This window comes from Pseudophryne corroboree, chromosome 2 (assembly GCF_028390025.1).
Source record: "Pseudophryne corroboree isolate aPseCor3 chromosome 2, aPseCor3.hap2, whole genome shotgun sequence".
NCBI classification, from domain to species: domain Eukaryota; kingdom Metazoa; phylum Chordata; class Amphibia; order Anura; family Myobatrachidae; genus Pseudophryne; species Pseudophryne corroboree.
The window spans coordinates 81,674,041-81,697,114 of NC_086445.1; the positions used below are offsets into that span (position 1 = coordinate 81,674,041).

At 47.4% G+C, this 23,074-nt stretch overlaps 1 protein-coding gene across 3 annotated transcripts in view; it reads right to left on the reverse strand.

Annotated features, from left to right (window-relative positions):
- Positions 1–453: 453 nt before the first annotated feature.
- The window catches only part of LOC135050525 (uncharacterized), a 145,947-nt gene continuing 123,326 nt past the window's right edge, over positions 454–23,074 (reverse strand). For all 3 annotated transcript variants that reach the window (XM_063956998.1, XM_063956997.1, XM_063956996.1), the window contains 2 exons: positions 3,230–3,277; positions 454–725 (listed from right to left, as the gene is read on the reverse strand). In XM_063956998.1, coding sequence (XP_063813068.1) covers positions 631–725; positions 3,230–3,277 — 143 coding nt within the window. In that variant the 3' untranslated portion in view covers positions 454–630. The remainder of the gene's footprint in view (positions 726–3,229; positions 3,278–23,074) is intronic.

Below are 23,074 nucleotides of genomic sequence, written 5' to 3' on the forward strand. Positions count from 1 at the left end.
TTTTAACCAAAGCCTGCCACTGGGCCTACTTCAGACTTGACCGTAGGTGTGCGAGAAAATGCACATCTACAATTAATTACTTTGACATGCGGGTGGACGCCCAGTCCAGGGCAAGTTCATCCCGCATGCCAGATCCAGCCCCCCCCACGTAGGCATGTGAGAGCATCGCACTGCGGCGATGCTTTCGCATGTTTAGAGTAGCTCTCTGCCTGCGCAGTCTACCCCACAAATGGTCCGGACACACCTGCGTTGTCAGGACCGCAAACGAAACATCGACGCCCACAAAGCGCCCCCCTCCAGGTCTTAAACTGAGTACGCGCATATGTGCAGAAATCGCTTCATAGCGATATTTGCACGTCAGGGTCTGAATCAGCCCCTCTGTCCCACCCCGTACACCAGGAGTATTTTGTAGACTGTTTAGGCTCTGAAGCTATAGCGTGTACTGTCTGTCAGTTTGGAGAGACTGCACTAGTATAAATTTATTTTTAAAATGAAGTTATATCATTCCCTACAATACGTTCAGCTGCATTGTAAGCACTACACAGAAATACCATGCAAGGTGTTGTCTAAACAAACACATCTGGCAGCAGAAGCGCATACGGTACGTATCACAAAGCGAAGAGGAATAATCTATGGCTGGGACGCGTCTTCTGAGCCCCTGCTGAGACACGGCTGTGGCTGGGTCGTCAGCGCTTTCGGAGGCCATCTCTTATTGGAAGCACCATCTGTTCAAAGGGCGGAAACACAATATACGTTTACATCCTTGGGATTTGCTGTACCGTCTGGCTAATTACACTTTTATATCTTATAATCTCAGGGTAGCGTCTGAGAACAGAATACAGTTCCTGGCAGGGAATAATGTATACAGGCCACTTATAAGGAGCGGCAGAATCTTGTAACAGATACTGCAATATGAGGCCATTTTACTTTTGTGCATGTACAGTATATACCTAAAGTACCAGGGGCGTTTTAAGAGAGGAGGGGACCTATAATGCCTACTGCACATGCGCAGGTCTCCGGGAACATGGCGCCCGCGTCTTGTTCCCAGGGACATCTCCAGTACGTATGCACAAATCGCTCGGAAATGACAGCAGCGGCCATTTTCCAAGTGATTTGTGGCCACACTACAGGGCCACTGCTGCGGGACCCAGAAGGGGAAGTATACCTTATTAGTACAGTTTGTGCGGTGTGGGCCCCCCAGATATAGGGGTCCGTGTACACCGCACACACTGCACCCATTATAAAAATGCCTATGTAGAGTACTTATGCTACACTGTGGTATGAAAACTCGACACCAGGATGTTGACAGGTTTTGAATTGTGGTACGAAAAGTCGACACCAGAATATTGACAGGTTTTGAATATCGAAATGGACTTTAGGCCGACAACCAGTATGTCAACATTAAAAAATTCTAACATGGTTAAAATGACAACATGTTCATAATGTCGACACAGAAATGTTGACATTTCTGTTTTACGTTTGTTTTAACATGACCCTAAACCTAATCCCTAGCTCTAAACCTCAGCCTTACCTTAACCATAAAAATAAGAAAAAAACTATATTGATATTCTGGTGCCGACACATAAAATATCAATATATTACGAACATGTCGACATGTTTTTGAAAATGTTTTGTTATTGATAGTCAACTCAAAATCCATGTCCACATTCTGATTGGATCTCAGTACAACATGAAATTGGGTCTCTGTTGTTGTCCTTGAGTTTGGTTCAAAAAGTCAATGTTCTGAATACTGACATTCAGAACGTCTACATGTACAGGAAATGGCCATTCACAACGTCAACACTGACATACAGTAATGTCGCCAGTCGGCATGTAGATCATCTGGTTTTCCTAACCCTAATCCTAAAATATCATCTGTCATTGGGGCGACATTCTGTATGTATACTGTTGTGCTCTATTCCAAATGCTTCAATTAATACCCCTTTTCCACTGCTGCATTAACCCAGATTATTGCCAATTTAACCCCACAGTTTAGCCGTTACCATTCATCTGCTTTGTGGATAATACTGTAACAATGTTATCCACAAAGCTCTCTCTATGCAAACTATTTCACCACAATTCCTTCCCATTGCTGGGATAATGGTGGTCATTCCGAGTTGTTCGCTCGCTGCCGTTTTTAGCAGAATAGCGATCAGGCTAAAAATGGGCGATTCTGCGCATGTGTATGGGTTGCAGGGCGCACGCGCTAAGTATTTTCACACAAAACTATGCAATTTTACACAGGTCCCAGCGACGCTTTTCAGTCGCTCTGCTGATCGGTGAGTGATTGACAGGAAGTGGGTGTTTCTGGGCGAAAACTGACCGTTTTCCGGGAGTGTGCTAAAAAACGCAGGCATGTCAAGCTAAAACGCAGGAGTGGCTGGAGAAACGGGGGAGTGGCTGGCCGAACGCTGGGTGTGTTTGTGACGTCAAATCAGGAACTAAACGGACTGAGGTGATCGCAATCTAGGAGTAGGTCTGGAGCTACTCAGAAACTGCAGGGAAATATTTAATAGCAGAACTGCTAATCTTTCGTTCGCAATTCTGCTAAGCTAAGATACACTCCCAGAGGGCGGCGGCCTAGCGTGTGCAATGCTGCTAAAAGCAGCTAGCGAGCGATCAACTCGGAATGAGGGCCAATATTATACTAGTCCAGTTTCTCCCAAACTCGGTCCACAAGTAACTCTAACAGTCCAGGTTTTAAAGATATCCATGGTTTAGCACAGATGGTGTTGAAATTGACTAAGGTACTAATCAAGCCACCTGTGGCCAAGAATGGTTACACTTAAAACCTGAACCGTTAGCATAACTCCCAACTTGTCTGTTTGCTAAAGAGGGACATCTTCGCGTGCCGAAGGCGTGTGGCCGGAATTAGCGGGCATGGCCTCGTGAGTAGGCGCGTGGCCTCGTGGGTAGGGGCGTGGCCTCATGGCATGACAAGCCACACCTCGTTTTCATCAGTATGGGGGCATGGACAGCGCTCAGTGAGCCATGACCCTTGTCCCTCTCTGCCAGGGGAATAGATGCTGTGCGTATGCACAAAGCATCTATTCACCGCTACTTTGCCCAGAGCAGTGAGTGACAGGGGGGGATCTCCCATCTGCCCCCCCACCGCAGGGACATTTCAACCCGCAAAGAGACCGTGAAAAACAGGACTGGCCCGCCAAAATTGGTCTGAATGTTGTAAAATAAAGTGTTATATTGTCAAATAAACAAATAAAATACATACCGTTTATTTTGTGCATTGTGTTGATGTTGTTTGAAACTGATGGATAACCTAAAACAGGAAACACAAAACTCATGAGGTATTTTCTGAACGGCGTGCATTTGTATTTTTCTTGTTATAAAGCAGTGGTTTCCAAACGCGGTCCTCAAGGCACCCCAATAGTTCAGGTTTTAGGGATATTCCTACTTGTGCACACATGGTATAATCAAACTGGCTGAGGTACTAATTAAGTCACCTGTGCCTGAGCATGGATATCCTTAAAACCTGTACTGTTGGGTTGAGGACCGTGTTTGAGAACCTCTGCTGTTATGTATGTTTCTCTCTAATCTCATATAGGGTGGTGAGCAGAAATTCTGGGATCCCTAAAAACTCAGTACACGGGGCTGCTGGTTCTCCCACCCACCGCTTTGTTTACAATACAGTTCATACTTGCCTACCTGACCCTCTCCATGAGGGAGAAAATGCTCTGTTCCTGGACTTTCCTGGTAATGTATGATTGCCATCACCTGTGGTGAGCTAGATAATTAATAAGAAAGGTGTTTCACCACAGGTGATGGCAATCATACATTACCAGGAAAGTCCAGGAACAGAGCATTTTCTCCCTCATGGAGAGGGTCAGGTAGGCAAGTATGATACAGTTCCCATACCTCCCAACATGACCCTCTCCAGGAGGGACAGAATGCTCTACTTCTGGACTTCCTTCTTACTGAATGATTGCCGTCACCTGTAGTGTCTTTCTTACCTTTCTTATCCGTTACCTGTTCAATACAGGTGCTGGCAATCATAAATTAAGAGAAAAGTCCAGAAGCAGAGCATTGTGTCCCTCCTGGAGAGGGTCATGTTGGGAAGTATGAGACAGTGGCGGATCTAGACTTAACTTTTAGGGGGGGCGGTTTAAGAATTATAACTCCTCCCCCTAATCATAGCCCATCCCACTTAGTAATACCCTTCCCGTTCGCTTCTAAAATTTCCTATTGTTGCCATTACTAATAAAATGTTGCCAGTTAGTGGAGAGAACCCTGCGCACTGGTGATACAGACTGGCGAATCACCATTCCTTCCATCAGAGGTGGTAGAGGCTAAGACACTAGGGCAATTTAAATATGCATGGGATAGACATAAGGATATTCTTACAAAGAAATAAGGATCACATAAGGTTAGAGATAAAAATAATGTAAAAAAAAAAAAAGCGGGCAGACTAGATGGGCCAAGTCGTTCTTATCTGCCGACAAATACTGTTTCAACAGCACACAGATTGAGCCGAAATTCACATTATAGCACACTGAATGAGCCGACATTCACATTATAGCACACTGTATGAGCTGAAATTCACATCATAGCACACTGAATGAGCCGTAATTCACATTATAGCACACTGAATGAGCCGTAATTCACATTATAGCACACTGAATGAGCCGTAATTCACATTATAGCACACTGAATGAGCCGAAATTCACATTATAGCACAGTGAATGAGCCGAAATTCACATCATAGCACACTGAATGAGCCGAAATTCACATCGTAGCACACTGAATGAGCTAAAATTCACATTGTAGCACACTGAATGAGCTGAAATTCACATTGTAGCACACTGAATGAGCCGAAATTCACATCGTAGCACACTGAATGAGCCAAAATTCACATTATAGCAAGCAGAATGAGCCAAAATTCACATTATAGCACGCTGAATGAGCCGAAATTCACATTATAGCTCACTGAATGAGCCAAAATTCACATTATAGCAAGCAGAATGAGCCAAAATTCACATTATAGCACGCTGAATGAGCCAAAATTCACAATATAGCAAGCAGAATGAGCCAAAATTCACATTATAGCACGCTGAATGAGCCGAAATTCACATTATAGCAAGCAGAATGAGCCAAAATTCACATTATAGAACGCTGAATGAGCCAAAATTCACAATATAGCAAGCAGAATGAGCCAAAATTCACATTATATAACGCTGAATGAGCCAAAATTCACAATATAGCAAGCAGAATGAGCCAAAATTCACATTATAGAACGCTGAATGAGCCAAAATTCACAATATAGCAAGCAGAATGAGCCAAAATTCACAATATAGCACACTGAATTAGGCAAAATAATGCAGGGACATAATGCAGGGAGAAGAGGGGGGAGAAATGGGACACCTACTCATAGATGGCACACACTGGAGGCCGGGTCCCGCCGCGTTATTGGGAACTGGTGGAGAGCGGTGCAGCGCGGCGGGGGACGAGGAGAGAGAGAGCGTCCTAACGCGCGTACAGGGAGGAGGGGGCGTGGTCAGAACAGAAGCTGCTGTACGCGCGTGAGGACGCTCTCTCTCCTCGTCCCCCGCCGCGCTGCACCGCTCTCCACCAGTTCCCAATACCGCGGCGGGACCCGGCCTCCATCCCGGTGGCGGTATATCTAGGGGGGGCGTTCGCCCTAATCGCCCCCCGCTAAATCCGCCACTGGTATGAGATCCAATTACATACCTCCCAACATGACCATCTCCAGGAGGGACAGAATGCTCTGCTCCTGGACTTCCATCTTAATTGCCATCACCTGTGCTGAAACACCTTTCCTATCCATTAACCTGTTCAACACAGGTGCCGGCAATCATAAATTAAGAGAAAAGTCCAGGTAGAGGGCATTGTGTCCCTCCTGGAGAGGGTCACGTTGGGAGGTATGCAATTATGGTGACATCTATAAAAGCTGAGTTCATTCTTTGGCCTTGTACACCAAGGGGACTTTTTACTATGGTGGGGATTTTCAGAAGTGAAAATGTTGCCCATAGCAATCACATTTACTTATCATTTATCTAGCATCTTCTGCAAGATAATAAACCAGAATCTGATTGGTTGTTATGGGCAATATCTCCAGTTTTGTAAACTTTAGTACATATACCCCAACAGTTCCGTGTGATGAATAGTATACAAAGCAAAACCCATAGGGGCAGATGTATTAACCTGGAGAAGGCATAAGGAAGTGATAAACCAGTGATGAGTGCAAGGTGATAAACGCACCAGCCAATAAGCTCCAATATGTAAATTAACAGTTAGGAGCTGATTGGCTGGTGCCTTTATCACCTTGCACATATCACTGGTTTATCACTTCCTTTTGCCTTCTCCAGGTTAATACATACACCCCTATGTGCCTTGTATCATAGGCGTTTCTATCACTGGTGCAATGTGTGCGGTGCACACGGGCCCCTGGGTCCAGGGGGGGCCCACACCGTACACTTTGCACCCATATTTTAGTACTCACCTCTCCGGAGCCACAGCCGTCGCGCAAAAAAATCCCTTCCATAATGACCGCCGCGCATGCGCAGTTTGAATCTTGTCTCCGGAACATGGCGGGCGCCATGTTTCCGGAGACCTGCGCATGCCGGAGCCTACAGCGCCATGGAGAGGAGGGGGAAAACCCTGAGTCTGCACACTTGCTCCCTTGCCTAGTATACAACATATATACAGTATGAAAATCCTAAGACGTCCCACAAGAATGCTTGCAGCACCACTGCTCTTTTACTCCAAATCTGCAGATTGAAAGGAATATTTTAAAATAAAACTGGAACTTCCGAATAAATTAGAAAGAAAACATTCATGTATATTGTGGCCAGATCAGCTGCATATGTCCCGTCTGCTAACTATAAATTCAGATGACCTCGCCATGTATTCTTTTCCATCCTCAAGCTGCCTGTTACTGCTTCTTCTGACAGGAGGAAGAGCCAGCGACTAGCCAGATCATTGTTCGCTGCCTTCTGTCAGAGGTGTGAGAAGCAGTGGCATCACTACGAGGGTCCGGGTCACTCCCGGGTGTCACCCACCGAGGCGACACTGTGTTACAGTGTACGAGCTGGCACTACAGACAAGACATGTCTCCAAGGACCCCAGAGAGACGAAAACGGGGGCAGGCCTCAAGGCCAAGTCCCCTTCCTACGAAGCCACACTCCTTACCACGAGGTCATGCTAACTTTTTAGTGGTGCGCACCTAAAGTCTTTAAGCCGCACCGTGTGTCACGAAGGCTAGTGACGCTTCTGGTGAGAAGGTGTGGAAAGGGGTACTGCAGGGCCGTTTCTTGGGGCAGGCGAGCAGTGCAACCGCACTGGGCGCCTGCCGCGGCACTAACTGTGGCTCCCTGCTTCCCCCTCCTATTTCTCCCCGAGTAACCCGCTCGGGGGCGGAGTTTCACGGAATGACGCGTTTGCGTCGTTACGTCACGACGCAACCCCGTCACTCTGCGAAACTCCTCCCCCCCCCGAGCGGAGTACAGAGGGGGATCCAAGTTAGGAAGAGGGAAAGGCCGGCGCGAGGAACGACTGGTGAGGCGGGCCGAAGAGCGGTAATCGCCTCTGTAAGTATTCTCTCTCTCTCTCTCTCAATGTGTAAAATGGGGACACCTGCCGTAATGTGTGAAATGGGGACTCTTGCCTGCTGTAGTGCGGGGATTTAATGTATCAAGGGCATTGCGGTGTGTGGCATAATATGGTGCAGGGGACATTACTGTGTGGGGCTTAATATGGTAGAATTTTTTTTTCCTGTGGTGGTCGTGATCTGTTGGAGCAGGGTCAAAAACTGGATTGTTAGGTAGTCTTTTCAGACGAGGCCATGCCCATTTAAATGAGACCACACCCATTTAGATGAGTCCACGCCCCCTTTCCGGGTGCGCGCGCATTTTTTTTTTATCTAGGTGTGTGTGGGTGGGGGGGGGCACATTTTTTTATGTCATGGGGGGGCGCATTTTTAAATCTCGCACTGGGAGCCAAATTGGCTAGAAACAGCCCTGGGGTACTGCGGAATAAGGAGAGTTAATTCCTCTACCTCCTAGATAAATCAATCTATGCCTCCCCCCAGGGCACCTCTCATACATGCACAGGGAGTGCACACTAATGAGAACATTGTATGTGAAAGTATATGTATATAAAATCAGATTACAATAATATCAATAAAATGGCTGCCACAACAATGCTCAGTTGGGAAGAAAACACTTTCACAAGGATAACAGCTGCTATCAAGGCAGGTGACAACTACATTATGGAACTGTACAAGTCCCTCCTACTGTATAGCACAGTAAATGTCATGGCATGTATAAAATTGATCAGTATGAGATCCCGGCGGTCGGAATCCTGGCAGTCAGGAGACTGATGCCGGGATCCCGGCAGCGAGCGTAGCGTGTCCCATCGCAGGCTCGCTGTACTCACCACGCTTCGGGCCCAGTGGTGACCTTTGGTTGCTACAGGGTTCTATTCCCCCTCAGGAGTTGGCATGGACCACCACCCAAATGGGGAGACCTGTCAGAGGTCCGGATTCCGACCGCCGGTATTTCAGCTGGTGTCGGGTTTCCGGCGTCGGTATCTTGACCACCGGAATCCCGACCGGCGGTCAACTGACTGCTTCCCGTGCAAAGGTATCACATATAACATGCCCCCAGCTGCCAAAATCCGTAAACAATTATAGGGTTTTAGACACAGTGTATACAAGATAACAAAGGCCTCAGAATAAGTGTGAACTCCTCAACACGGTGTAACGGTAATATTGTTGTGACTGGTAAATTAAATGCAAATTACTATAGGGAAAGTTCTCAACTGTGACATGACTTGACGCGTTTCGTTGGCCTGGTGTCAGCTTCCTCAGAAGGGTAGTAGCATAAAGCTAGGTGATGGTATCTTGAATAAGGGACCTCAGTGGCTGAGTTAATGAAAGGTATGGACTATTGTTGGAAAAACGTAGCTCTAGGGTGTCATTCTAATTTAAATACAAATTTCTTCTGGATCCAGACATGATTTCAAAGTGTCTCTCAAGTATTTTTATGTTTTTACTGTGAATTGATAAAAAAAAAGAACTAACTTTTTTGAAAAATATGTGCTAATCAAAAAGGATATTGTTTGCAGCTGGCTCGTGGCAATGTAGACTTTGGTGATTTTCCAGCGAGCTCAGGTGAGCAGGGCGAACCCTGCAGGCTATTAAATGGGTTATTAATCCTGATGTAGCGCAACCGCACACAATACATACAATTGATCATCAGAAATACAAGACAAGTTGATGGGAGCAACTGTGAATATTCCCTATCACGTTCTTTGTATAAGCTCAGTCTACCATGCAGAGAATTGTTCTCAGACACAATATACAATGGGTGGAAGGAAGCTATTATATTTATTCATACATCCCAACAAGAGCCCCTCCAGGAGGGACACAATGCTCTGCTTCTGGACTTTTAATGTATGATTGTCAGCACCTGTTTTGAATAGGTGAATGGATTAGAATGGCGTCACTACAGGTAATGGCAATCATAAATTAAGAGGTAAGTCCAGGAGCAGAGCATTCTGTTCCCTCTGGAGGGGGTCGTGTTGGGAGGTATGTTTATTAACAGTAATACAATGAAGGGTGAAAGGATTAAATTCAATGGGTTTTATTAAAAGGATAAATACAAGTCGGGTGGTATTCATCTGACCGGCGGTCACATAACCTCCACCAAAATCCCGACCCCTCACTATCCCGATGGTCGGCATACCGAACAACAGGGACTCTTTCCACTCGTGGGTGTCCACGACACCCATGGAGTGTGAATAGAACCCGTGGCGACCACAGGTCGCCACCGAGCCCGCAAGGGGCTTGCTGCACTTGCCCCTCCCCGCCGGGATCCCGGCGTCGGTATGCTGACTGGCGGCCTCCTAACTGCCGGTCAGCCATACTACACCCGCATAGTCACATGGAGAGAATGTAAACATCTATTTGACATGATTAAAAATGAGTGTCAGAAAATAACCGTAGTACAGTAATTGTGTTCTGTGTTTCTCTTATAGTGGGATAAGCTCTGCGTACAAGGGATTACTCTCTCTGCATTGTCCATTGCATAAGGTTCTGTGACTGGGGAGAGACACTGTTTAAAAGTCCATTTGTAATTCAACATTTTGACTTGACCTGCCAAAATCAGAATAAATATTTAACAACAAACAAATATACAATACAACCAGAAAATACAGGTTAAAGCCCTGTTTAAAAAACACAAGTACCAGCGCTGGCTGTAAGAATTATATAAGGACGGTTTGCTGAATAAAATGTCAATTTATTAAATCATTTAAAAAGACAGGTGTGAAATCCTGTTATTGATCTAAATAACACTTAAAATATAAAGTATAATAGTGCCCACTGGGTATAGTCACTTATACATCCACTTTCCTTTGGGACATATACAGATTTACACGGCTAGGACAGTCTCCAAAGTGGCAATCACTGTAGCAGCAGATAATTACCGGTTTCCACAGATGAGATGTTTAATGGCATCAGCTTTAGGAAGGGTCCATTGCTAGCTGTTTGTGTGGATCCGGTTCTTTATCCTTGGGGAATGAATCCCAGTGATAGGAGCAAAGTCCAAATGAATGCCGAGAATGTCAGAGTCCCAATGTGTCGTGGAGTGGTGCCCAGGTGGGGTATAGGGCTCAACGCGTTTCGCTGGCAACAAGGTGATCCAGCTTCCTGAGGAAGCTGGATCACCTTGTTGCCAGCGAAACGCGTTGAGCCCTATACCCCACCTGGGCACCACTCCACGACACATTGGGACTCTGACATTCTCGGCATTCATTTGGACTTTGCTCCTATCACTGGGATTCATTCCCCAAGGATAAAGAACCGGATCCACACAAACAGCTAGCAATGGACCCTTCCTAAAGCTGATGCCATTAAACATCTCATCTGTGGAAACCGGTAATTATCTGCTGCTACAGTGATTGCCACTTTGGAGACTGTCCTAGCCGTGTAAATCTGTATATGTCCCAAAGGAAAGTGGATGTATAAGTGACTATACCCAGTGGGCACTATTATACTTTATATTTTAAGTGTTATTTAGATCAATAACAGGATTTCACACCTGTCTTTTTAAATGATTTAATAAATTGACATTTTATTCAGCAAACCGTCCTTATATAATTCTTACAGCCAGCGCTGGTACTTGTGTTTTTTATTCTATTATATTCTGGGATCTGACCATCCCCATACCAGCTGCTGCTGACTGCGCACTTACATATTCTTTTACTAAAGCCCTGTTTAGCTGTGCATTCTCAGCAGACCTAACGTGTACGTTTTGCCAAATGTTGACATTGTGAGTGCCGACAGCCGCCATAGTGTTTTCAGGTGATTATAGTCCAAAACCTCACCTCTATTTTAGCAAAACTGCAACTGAAGCTGAATAAGGTCTGTGGCAGAAAAAGTCTATTTGTTGCCCAAAAGTCTCAGCCCCTCGTAATGCAGCAGTCACTGAGATGCCTGTCACAGGGTTGGGTATGCGCGACCGCTGTTCACCATACGGACGCCGGCTTGCTGATTGCTGGCGAGATGTGTGTGTGTGTGTGTGGGGGGGTGGTGCTAGCGGAACGTAGCCCCTTGTGGGCTCGCTGTGGGCTTGGTGGTTAGCTGTGCTCAATAATAGTCCCTGTTAGTTGGCATGCCGACTGTCGGGACTGTAAGGTGGTGGGTTTCTTACGGTATTGTGACTGCCGGTCACGTAACTGCCTCCCCCTGTCACTGCATGCCTCAGACAGTGCTTTCTAAGTCAGCGTCCTTGTGGTGACTGCACCGCCCTCTGACAGCGGAGGAAGGTGGTGCTGTGCGCTCATAGGCGTGCGCAGGGGGAGTGCCTGGCACCCCCTAATGTCCAGCACCCCCCACATGCCTGCACATTAGGGCAGTGCAGCACAGCGATCCCTGCAGAGCCTGCTGCTCAGTCCTGTGCTATTCCTCGCTGCCAGTAGTGCATTTACCGGTATGCTTGCTGACTTCCTGGGATGCGCAGCTGGAGAATCTCACGCAGTCTGGGCAGCGGGCTCCTGTCTTACAGAGGACTGCATCAGCCGCCGCCGCGTCTCTGCTTGTCCCCCTCCTCCTGCATCTCTTACCCGGCTGCGGTGACCCTGCCGGAGCCACTACACATCCCACCGCGCCTGACTGGAGGGACCGCGGAGCCTCCTCCCAACCTCCAGGTAAACTGCTCTCCCACCCCCTCCCTCCCATGCCCCTCTCTCTATCCCCCTCATGCCTCTCACTCTCTCCATGCCCCCTCACCCCTCATACCACCCCTCTCCATGCCTCTCACTCTCTCCATGCCCCCTCACCCTTCATACCACCCCTCTCCATGCCTCTCACTCTCTCCATGCCCCTCTCTCCTCATGCACCCCCCATCCCAATGCCCCTTCGCTCTCCATGCCTCTCTCTCTCTCCATTATATATATATATATATATATATATATATATACAAAGCAAGGCAACTGGCACTCACAAAATCCACTTTTAACAGTCCGACTTTTTCAGCACGTTTTTCTGTGCTGAAAAAGCCCCCTCGGCTTATACTCGAGTCAGTGGAAGGAGGGACACGGAGGGCACAGCGCGTGGCTCTCCTGTGTCCCTCCTGCGTCTCCGTCTCCGGCGGCGTGTGTGTGTGGGGATCCGGTCTGAAGATCGACAGTGTCTAGGTCGACAATGTTTAGGTCAACCACTATAGGTCGACAGTCACTAGGTCGACATGGATGGAAGGTCGACAGGGTTTCTAGGTCGACATGTGCTAGGTCGACAGGTCTAAAGGTCGACATGAGTTTTTCACATTTTATTTTTTCATACTTAACGATCCATGTGGACTACGATTGGAACGGTAAAGTGTGCCGAGCGAAGCGGTAGCGGAGCGAAGGCACCATGCCCGAAGCATGGCGAGCGAAGCGAGCCATGCGAGGGGACGCGGTGCACTAATTTGGGATCCCGGTCACTCTACGAAGAAAACGACACAAAAAATAAAATAAAAATCCTCATGTCGACCTTTAGACCTGTCGACCTAGCACATGTCGACCTAGAAACCCTGTCGACCTTCCATCCATGTCGACCTAGTGACTGTCGACCTATAGTGGTCGACCTAAACATTGTCGACCTAGACACTGTCGATTTGATGAACCACACCCGTGTGTGTGTGTGTGTGTTAAATGAACTGCCCGTTCGTGAGCTCTGATTGGCTCACAAACCGGCACTTCATTTAACATACACACGCCGCCGGAGACGGAGACGCAGGAGGGACACAGGAGAGCCGCGCGCTGTTCCCTCCTTCAGAAGACAACGCGGGAGCGATGGAGGGTAAGTACCCTTCCTGGCACTGTGGGGCATATCTGGCAGCATGAGGGCACATCTGGCACTGTGGGGCATATCTGGCAGCATGAGGGCACATCTGGCACTGTGGGGCATATCTGACATACTGTATCTGGCAGCATGAGGGCACATCTGGCACTGTGGGGCATATCTGACATATCTGGCAGCATGAGGGCACATCTGGCACTGTGGGGCATATCTGGCATCATGAGGGCACATCTGGCACTGTGGGGCATATCTGGCATATCTGGCAGCATGAGGGCACATCTGGCACTGTGGGGCATATCTGGCAGCATGAGGGCACATCTGGCACTGTGGGGCATATCTGGCAGCAAGAGGGCATATCTGGCATTGTGAGGCATATCTGGCACTGTCGGGCATATCTGGCAGCATGAGGGCATATCTGGCACTGTGGGGCATATCTGGCAGCATGAGGGCACATCTGGCATATCTGGCAGCATGAGGGCATATCTGGCACTGTGGGGCATATCTGGCAGCATGAGGGCATATCTGGCACTGTGGGGCATATCTGGCAGCATGAGGGCATATCTGGCACTGTGGGGCATATCTGGCAGTATGAGGGCTGTGTACGGCTAGAGCTGCATTTCCCACCCTAGGCTTATACTCGAGTCAATGAGTTTTCCCAGGTTTTTGTAGTAAAATTAGGTGCCTCGGCTTATATTCGGGTCGACTTATACTCGAGTATATACGGTAGTAACTGTCCCGGTGCCCTCACACACTGTACCCACAGCGACACATATGCAGACAATTGGTGCGGCACTCACGGATATAGATGACAGACTCCAAAAGTCTGTCATCTATATCCGTGAGTGCCGCACCAATTGTCTGCATATATATATATATATATATATATATATATATATTGTGACAAGAACACTGGGATAGTGTTTGAGGGCAGGTATATTTGTCCCAGGTTCTTGTCTTACATGTTTTAGAAAATGTTAACTTCTAGGAAAAATGCTTTTTGTTTTGTCTGAACCTTTTCAGTTTGCTGTAAAAGCTGGGTAAAGGCTCTGAGAGAGAGATAAGGCGAGTTCTAGACATTGGGCCCAGTTCGGGTCTTTGGCCTCACAGAGGGCTAATCAGGGTTTCAGCTGTGTAAGAGTGATATAGTGCTTCTAACCTGATTAGTATGGGCAGACTGCCTGGGAAGGCTGCAGGACCTGTGTGTGAGAGACACGCTTTCTGATGCAAGTAAGCTATACAGTATGTACTGAAGAACTCTGTGTTTTGTTTAGTGACAGTAAGGAACATCTTATGTTTAGTTAGTGCCGGACAGGCAAGGTATTTTTATTTTGGGGTTTGTTTTATTTTCTGTTTCAATAAAACTGGCCGGGGTCAGTTGTACCAGAAACTGGACTTGTGTTGTTCCTCAGCTACTGCGTACTGCCATATTCCCCAGGAAAAGGCACCTTGCACCCCTACAGTGTTACAACTTGGTGGAGAATGCGAGCAGGCCGTTCTGCACATAAGTGAAAGCAGCAGCTTTGTGAGGCCTGCAGAAAACGGTGGTTTATGCAGATACAGCCCAGTGTGAAGTTACTGAGACTCACCCCTGAGGGTTTGATATATGTCCTGGGTGAAAGCAGCTGCAAAGCCGCCTGAAAAATCTGTTGACATGGAGGATCTGCTTAAAGCCTTGCTGCAAGCTACAGCGGCTCAGCAGGAGGCCAACCGACAGCAGCAGGTGGCAATGGAGGAAAATAGGAGACAACAGCAGGTGGCAATGGAGGAAAATTGGAGACTACAGCAGGAGGCCAACAGACAGCAGCAGGGGGCAATGGAGGAAAATAAGAGACAACAGCAGGCAGTTGTTGATGAACTTTACAGGCAACAGCGTCAGGATAGAGAGGCCTTAGCAGAAGTGGTGCAGAGACTTGCAGCTCGGGTTGGAGATGTGGCCGTCAGTGCTCCAACCAGCTCTAGTTCTATACGAGCCAGTCACTTCCTGCAGAAAATGACAGAGGCTGATGATGTGGAGGCCTATCTGACCACGTTTGAAAGGACTGCCGAGCGTGAGAACTGGCCGAAAGCACAGTGGGCCAGTCTGCTGGCACCTTTCCTGTCAGGTGAGCCCCAAAAAGCTTACTTTGATTTAAGCCCTGCTGAGGCTCGGGACTATGATAAACTAAAGACTGAGATCCTGACCCGCCTGGGAGTCACGCTGTCAGTACGAGCACAACGGGTGCACCGTTGGCTGTACGCCATGGAGAAGCCTCCGCGCTCCCAGATGCACGACCTTATTCAGCTAACAAAAAAATGGCTACAGCCAGAGACATTAACTGGTCCCCAGATGGTGGAAAGAGTCGTCATGGACCGCTACTTGAGATCTTTGCCCATGGTCCTGCGCAAGTGGGTGAGCCATGGAAACCCGGGTACTGCTGACCAATTAGTGGACATGGTAGAGAGGTATTTGGCAGCAGAGGAACTACTGATGACCACCCAGCAGCCCATAGATCCTCGACAGCGCCCTTCAGTAAAGACTGGTAAGACTGTTCCGTGGGAAAACGTTGCTGGGCGGTTAAGAGAACGCAAGGCTGGAGAGACTGTAAACACTGGCCCTGGAAACAGGCCAATGGGGCTAGAACGGTCTATGCTGCCCAAATGGGTTGATAATCGTGTGGTTAAATGTTTTAGGTGTGGTATGCCAGGTCATGTTATTGCCAATTGCCCAGTCACGCAAGAACCCATGCAATGTGATGCTGCCTTTGAATGTCGCAGAATGTCTTTCTTTGCTAGGTTAGCCTGTACTGTGGTACCTTCACCTGAGCTGGAAAAACAAATGTGTGATGTGTTCTTAGAAGGTAACCGGGTAGAGGCCTTGCTAGATTCAGGAAGTTTAGTTACCCTCGTGAAAGCTGGGTTAGTGAACCCCTTAAAGGTCCAGCAAATACCTATTGGGGTAACTTGCATACATGGGGATACCCAACATTATGCCACTGCTGAGGTGAATATAGAAACTTGTTGTGGGTCAGCAATGGTTAAAGTGGGACTGGTCCCTACCTTGGTGCATGAGGCCATAATAGGGAGGGATTTTCCTCATTTTTGGAAACTGTGGGAATCACGGTTATCAACAGATGTGAGAAGTAAAAAGCCAGTTGATAATACCGGTGATTTTATGGATGTACGTGGGTCTTCGGAACTTTCTGGCCCTTTGCCTTTTGCTAGTTTGGCTGGGGAAGTGACAGATGGGGAGTCCAGTGAGGACCCTCTTGCCGGGAACAGAGACATAGTAGTTAGAACTGAAAGCGTGCCTGACCTGGAGGTAAAGAAGGATCTGTTTGCGTCTGAACAGTTAAAGGATCCTACCTTAATAAAGGCTAGAGAGAATGTTAAGATTGTTAATGGGGAACCTGTGGTACCAGGTGACAGGGTTACGTATCCCCACATGGCCATCTGTAATGAGCTCTTGTACCACATTGTCAAAAGGGGTGAGGATGTGGTGGAACAGCTGGTAGTTCCCCAGCCTTATCGGAGAACGGTACTAGATTTAGCTCATAGTCACGTTACCGCAGGACATTTAGGGGCAGAAAAAACCACTGAAAGAGTTTTACAAAGGTTCTTTTGGCCAGGGGTTTATAAAGAAGTGTCTGAATATTGTTCTTCCTGTCCTGAATGCCAGTATCATGCCCCTAGACCCCATTTCAGGAGCCCACTAGTTCCCATGCCTATTATAGAGGTCCCGTTTGACAGAATAGCCATGGATCTCGTGGGGCCCTTGTTAAAGTCTGCTCGGGGCCATCAGTATATCCTGGTAATTATGGACTATGCCACTCGATATCCTGAGGCTGTCCCTTTACGCACTATCACAACCAAGGCGATAGCTAGGGAGCTGGTGCAGGTATTTAGTAGAGTGGGAATACCAAAAGAAATTTTGACTGACCAAGGTACTCCATTTATGTCAAGGATCATGAAAGAATTGTGCAAGTTATTTAAGGTCACTCACCTCAGGACGTCCATCTACCATCCCCAAACTGACGGGTTGGTGGAAAGGTTTAATAAAACATTAAAAAGTATGTTAAAAAAGGTTGTTGAGAGAGATGGGAAAAACTGGGATTGTTTGTTGCCCTACTTGTTAATGGCCATCAGAGAAGTTCCTCAGTCCTCTACGGGGTTTTCTCCATTTGATTTGTTGTATGGTAGACACCCCAGAGGGCTGTTGGATGTTGCCAAAGAGACGTGGGAAGGACAGCCCACTCCTTATAGAAGCGTTATTGAGCATGTAACACAAATGCAGGATAGGATTGCAGCCGTGGTACCTGTTGTCAGAGAGCACATGGAACAGGCCCAAAGTGCTCAACAGAGGGTCTATAACCGGAGTGCCAAGATACGGGAATTTGCTCCTGGAGATAGAGTTCTTGTTTTGGTACCCACTGTGGAAAGCAAATTCCTAGCTAAATGGCAGGGTCCATTTGAGATTAGGGAAAAAATGAATGAGGTTAATTACAAAGTATACCAGCCGGGAAAGAGAAAACCCGAACAGATCTACCATGTTAACTTAATCAAACCCTGGAAAGATAGGTTGTCTCTGTCAGCGGAGCCTTGCCCTTCGGTGTCTTCACCCCGGTTGCTTCCCGCAGTGAAGGTGTCAGAGACATTATCAGCTGATCAGAACAATCAGGTTAAAGAATTTCTCATCCAAAATAGGGAGGTATTTTCAGAGCTGCCTGGCCGAACGACCATAATAAAACATGACATTGTCACAGAACCAGGGGTCAGGGTTCACTTAAAGCCATATAGGATTCCTGAAGCTCAGCGAGAAGCTATTTCTAAGGAAGTTAAAACCATGTTAGAACTTGGAGTCATAGAGGAGTCTAACAGTGAGTGGTCCAGTTCCATAGTGCTCATCCCGAAGCCCGACGGTAGCATACGCTTCTGTAATGACTTTCGTAAGTTAAATGAGGTGTCCAAGTTTGACGCATACCCCATGCCCCGTGTGGATGAGCTTGTAGAAAGGCTGGGAACAGCCAGGTTTCTCACCACATTGGACCTGACCAAAGGTTACTGGCAAATACCTTTATCTGATAGCGCCAAAGAAAAAACAGCCTTTTCGGTTCCGGAGGGGCTGTACCAGTATAAGATGTTACCCTTTGGGTTGCATGGGGCTCCAGCAACCTTTCAACGGGCGATGGATAAAATTTTGAGGCCCCATAGAAAATATGCAGCTGCCTATTTGGATGATGTGGTAATTCACAGTACAGACTGGGGGTCACATTTGGTTAAAGTACAAGCAGTACTGGACTCAATCAGAGAGGGAGGGTTAACTGCTAACCCAAAGAAGTGCTGCCTCGCAATGGAGGAGGTCAAATACTTGGGCTTCACCATAGGCAGAGGTCTGATTAGGCCCCAATTGAATAAAGTTGATGCTATTCAAAACTGGCCTCGTCCAGTGAATAAAAAACAGGTAAGGGTTTTTTTGGGAATTACTGGGTACTATAGACGGTTTATTCCTAATTTTGCGACCACAGCGGTGCCGTTGTCAGACCTTACCAAAGGGAAGCAGTCAAATGTGGTGAAATGGAACCCTGATGCAGAAAAGGCGTTCCAAGCGTTAAAAGTGGCTTTGTGTTCACAACCGGTGTTGATAACACCAGATTTTTCAAAAGAATTTGTGGTACAGACAGATGCCTCAGAGGTAGGGATAGGTGCTGTGCTGTCCCAAACCAGAGATGGGGACGAACACCCTATCATTTATTTGAGTAGGAAACTCAATGAGCATGAAAAAAGGTATGCCATTGTGGAAAAGGAGGCTTTGGCCATTAAGTGGGCACTAGATACCTTGAGATATTACCTCTTGGGTAGACAATTCAGACTAGTGACAGACCATGCCCCTTTAAAATGGATGTATGTAAATAGAGGCAAGAATGCTCGTGTAACTAGATGGTTTCTAGCGTTGCAGGACTTTAAGTTTACTGTCGAACATAGACCGGGAACACAATTGGCCAACGCAGATGCATTGTCTCGCATCTTCTGTTTGGGGGCTACAAGTGTTCCGGCCCCTAGGTCGAAACAGGGGAGGGGGATATGTGACAAGAACACTGGGATAGTGTTTGAGGGCAGGTATATTTGTCCCAGGTTCTTGTCTTACATGTTTTAGAAAATGTTAACTTCTAGGAAAAATGCTTTTTGTTTTGTCTGAACCTTTTCAGTTTGCTGTAAAAGCTGGGTAAAGGCTCTGAGAGAGAGATAAGGCGAGTTCTAGACATTGGGCCCAGTTCGGGTCTTTGGCCTCACAGAGGGCTAATCAGGGTTTCAGCTGTGTAAGAGTGATATAGTGCTTCTAACCTGATTAGTATGGGCAGACTGCCTGGGAAGGCTGCAGGACCTGTGTGTGAGAGACACGCTTTCTGATGCAAGTAAGCTATACAGTATGTACTGAAGAACTCTGTGTTTTGTTTAGTGACAGTAAGGAACATCTTATGTTTAGTTAGTGCCGGACAGGCAAGGTATTTTTATTTTGGGGTTTGTTTTATTTTCTGTTTCAATAAAACTGGCCGGGGTCAGTTGTACCAGAAACTGGACTTGTGTTGTTCCTCAGCTACTGCGTACTGCCATATTCCCCAGGAAAAGGCACCTTGCACCCCTACAGTGTTACAATATATATATATATATTGCTCATACGGGTGGTATTCATGTGACCGCCGGTCAGCTGACCGACAGTCACATGACCTCCTCCACCAGCCCGACGGGTCACTGTCCCGATGGTAGGCATGCTGACCAACAGGGACTATTTCCACTCGTGGGTGTCCACGACACCCATAGAGTGGGAACAGAACCCGTGGCGACCGCAGGTCACCACCGAGCCCGCAAGGGGCTTGCTGCACTCGCCCCTCCCCGGTATGCTGCCGGGATCCCGGCGTCGGTAAGCTGACCGGCGGTCAGGAGACCGCCGGTCAGCCGTATTACACCCGCTCATACTGTGTGGCGTAATGTCAACTTTTGCTCATACCATGTGGCATAATGTAAATTTCGGCTCATACTGTGTGAGGTAATGTGACTTTTGGCTCATACTGTGTGGTATAATATGAATTTCAGCTCATACTGTGTGGAGTAATGTGAATTTCAGCTCATACTGTGTGGTATAATGTGAATTTCAGCTCATACTGTGTGGCGTAATGTGAATATCAGCTCATAATGTTTGGAGTAATGTGATTAAGTCATGTGATTTTACTGACAGAATGTAAAATAGTGTTAGACATGTCCCTGGGCGGTGTTAGACACACCCAAAAGGCGGTGCTAAACACGCCCCTCCGGTGGTGCACCTCCTAATATAATTAGCTGCTCACACCTATGTGTGCGCTACTGCTCCTTTCTCTGTATGCGCTACAAGACAGCAGGCTGGGCGGTTGCTTGACCTTAGGGTGTGCCTATGCATGCACACTCGGCACCCCACTGTGTGCACCCCAATGCCAGTGGCGGCAGGCAGCAAGTTGGGCGGGAGATGGCAGCAGGGTGGGTGAGAAGCGAGTGCAGTGACGCTGCAAGCCGAGTACAGCTTTCATGGAAACTGGCAATGTGAAAATATATATTTCCACATGGATTTACTGTGTAGCTCTTGCTAAGAGACAGGCTTCCATAAGAACTAGTGATGTGCACCGGAAATTTTTCAGGTTTTTTGTTTTGGTTTTGGATTCGGGTCCGCGGCCGTGTTTTGGATTCGGACGCGTTTTGGCAAAACCTTCCTGAAATTTTTTTGTCGGATTCGGGTGTGTTTTGGATTCGGGTGTTTTTTTTACAAAAAACCCTCAAAAACAGCTTAAATCATAGAATTTGGGGGTCATTTTGATCCCATAGTATTATTAACCTCAATAACCATAATTTCCACTCATTTTTCAGTCTATTCTGAACACCTCACAATATTATTTTTAGTCCTAAAATTTGCACCTAGGTCGCTGGATGGCTAAGCTAAGCAACACAAGTGGGCGACACAAACACCTGGCCCATCTAGGAGTGGCACTGCAGTGTCAGACAGGATGGCACTTCAAAAAAATAGTCCCCAAACAGCACATGATGCAAAGAAAAAAAGAGGTGCACCAAGGTCGCTGGATGGCTAAGCTAAGCGACACAAGTGGCCGACACAAACACCTGGCCCATCTAGGAGTGGCACTACAGTGTCATGCAGGATGGCACTTCAAAAAAATAGTCCCCAAACAGCACATGATGCAAAGAAAAAAAGAGGCGCGCCAAGGTCGCTGTGTGACTAAGCTAAGCGACACAAGTGGCCGATACAAACACCTGGCCCATCTAGGAGTGGCACTGCAGTGTCAGGCAGGATGGCACTTCAAAAAAATAGTCCCCAAACAGCACATGATGCAAAGAAAAAAAGAGGTGCACCAAGGTTGCTGGATAGCTAAGCTAAGCGACACAAGTGGCCAACAAAAACACCTGGCCCATCTAGGAGTGGCACTACAGTGTCAGGCAGGATGGCACTTCAAAAAAATAGTCCCCAAACAGCACATGATGCAAAGAAAAAAAGAGGCGCACCAAGGTCGCTGTGTGACTAAGCTAAGCGACACAAGTGGCCGATACAAACACTTGGCCCATCTAGGAGTGGCACTGCAGTGTCAGGCAGGATGGCACTTCAAAAAAATAGTCCCCAAACAGCACATGATGCAAAGAAAAAAAGAGGTGCACCAAGGTTGCTGGATGGCTAAGCTAAGCGACACAAGTGGCCAACACAAACACCTGGCCCATCTAGGAGTGGCACTGCAGTGTCAGGCAGGATGGCACTTCAAAAAAATAGTCCCCAAACAGCACATGATGCAAAGAAAAAAAGAGGCGCACCAAGGTCGCTGTGTGACTAAGCTAAGCGACACAAGTGGCCGACACAAACACCTGGCCCATCTAGGAGTGGCACTGCAGTGTAAGGCAGGATGGCACTTAAAAAAAATTGTCCCCAAACAGCACATGATGCAAAGAAAAAAAGAGGCGCACCAAGGTCGCTGTGTGACTAATCTAAGCGACACAAGTGGCCGACACAAACACCTGGCCCATCTAGGAGTGGCACTGCAGTGTCAGACAGGATGGCACTTCAAAAAAATTGTCCCCAAACAGCACATGATGCAAAGAAAAAAAGAGGCGCACCAAGGTCGCTGTGTGACTAAGCTAAGCGACACAAGTGGCCGACACAAACACCTGGCCCATCTAGGAGTGGCACTGCAGTGTCAGGCAGGATGGCACTTCAAAAAAATAGTCCCCAAACAGCACATGATGCAAAGAAAAAAAGAGGCGCACCAAGGTCGCTGTGTGACTAAACTAAGCGACACAAGTGGCCGACACAAACACCTGGCCCATCTAGGAGTGGCACTGCAGTGACAGACAGAATGGCACTTCAAAAAAATTGTCCCCAAACAGCACATGATGCAAAGAAAAAAAGAGGCGCACCAAGGTCGCTGTGTGACTAAGCTAAGTGACACAAGTGGCCGACACAAACACCTGGCCCATCTAGGAGTGGCACTGCAGTGTAAGGCAGGATGGCACTTCAAAAAAATTGTCCCCAAACAGCACATGATGCAAAGAAAAAAAGAGGCGCACCAGGGTCGCTGTGTGACTAAGCTAAGCGACACAAGTGGCCGACACAAACACCTGGCCCATCTAGGAGTGGCACTGCAGTGTCAGGCAGGATGGCACTTCCAAAAAATTGTCCCCAAACAGCACATGATGCAAAGAAAAATGAAAGAAAAAAGAGGTGCAAGATGGAATTGTCCTTGGGCCCTCCCACCC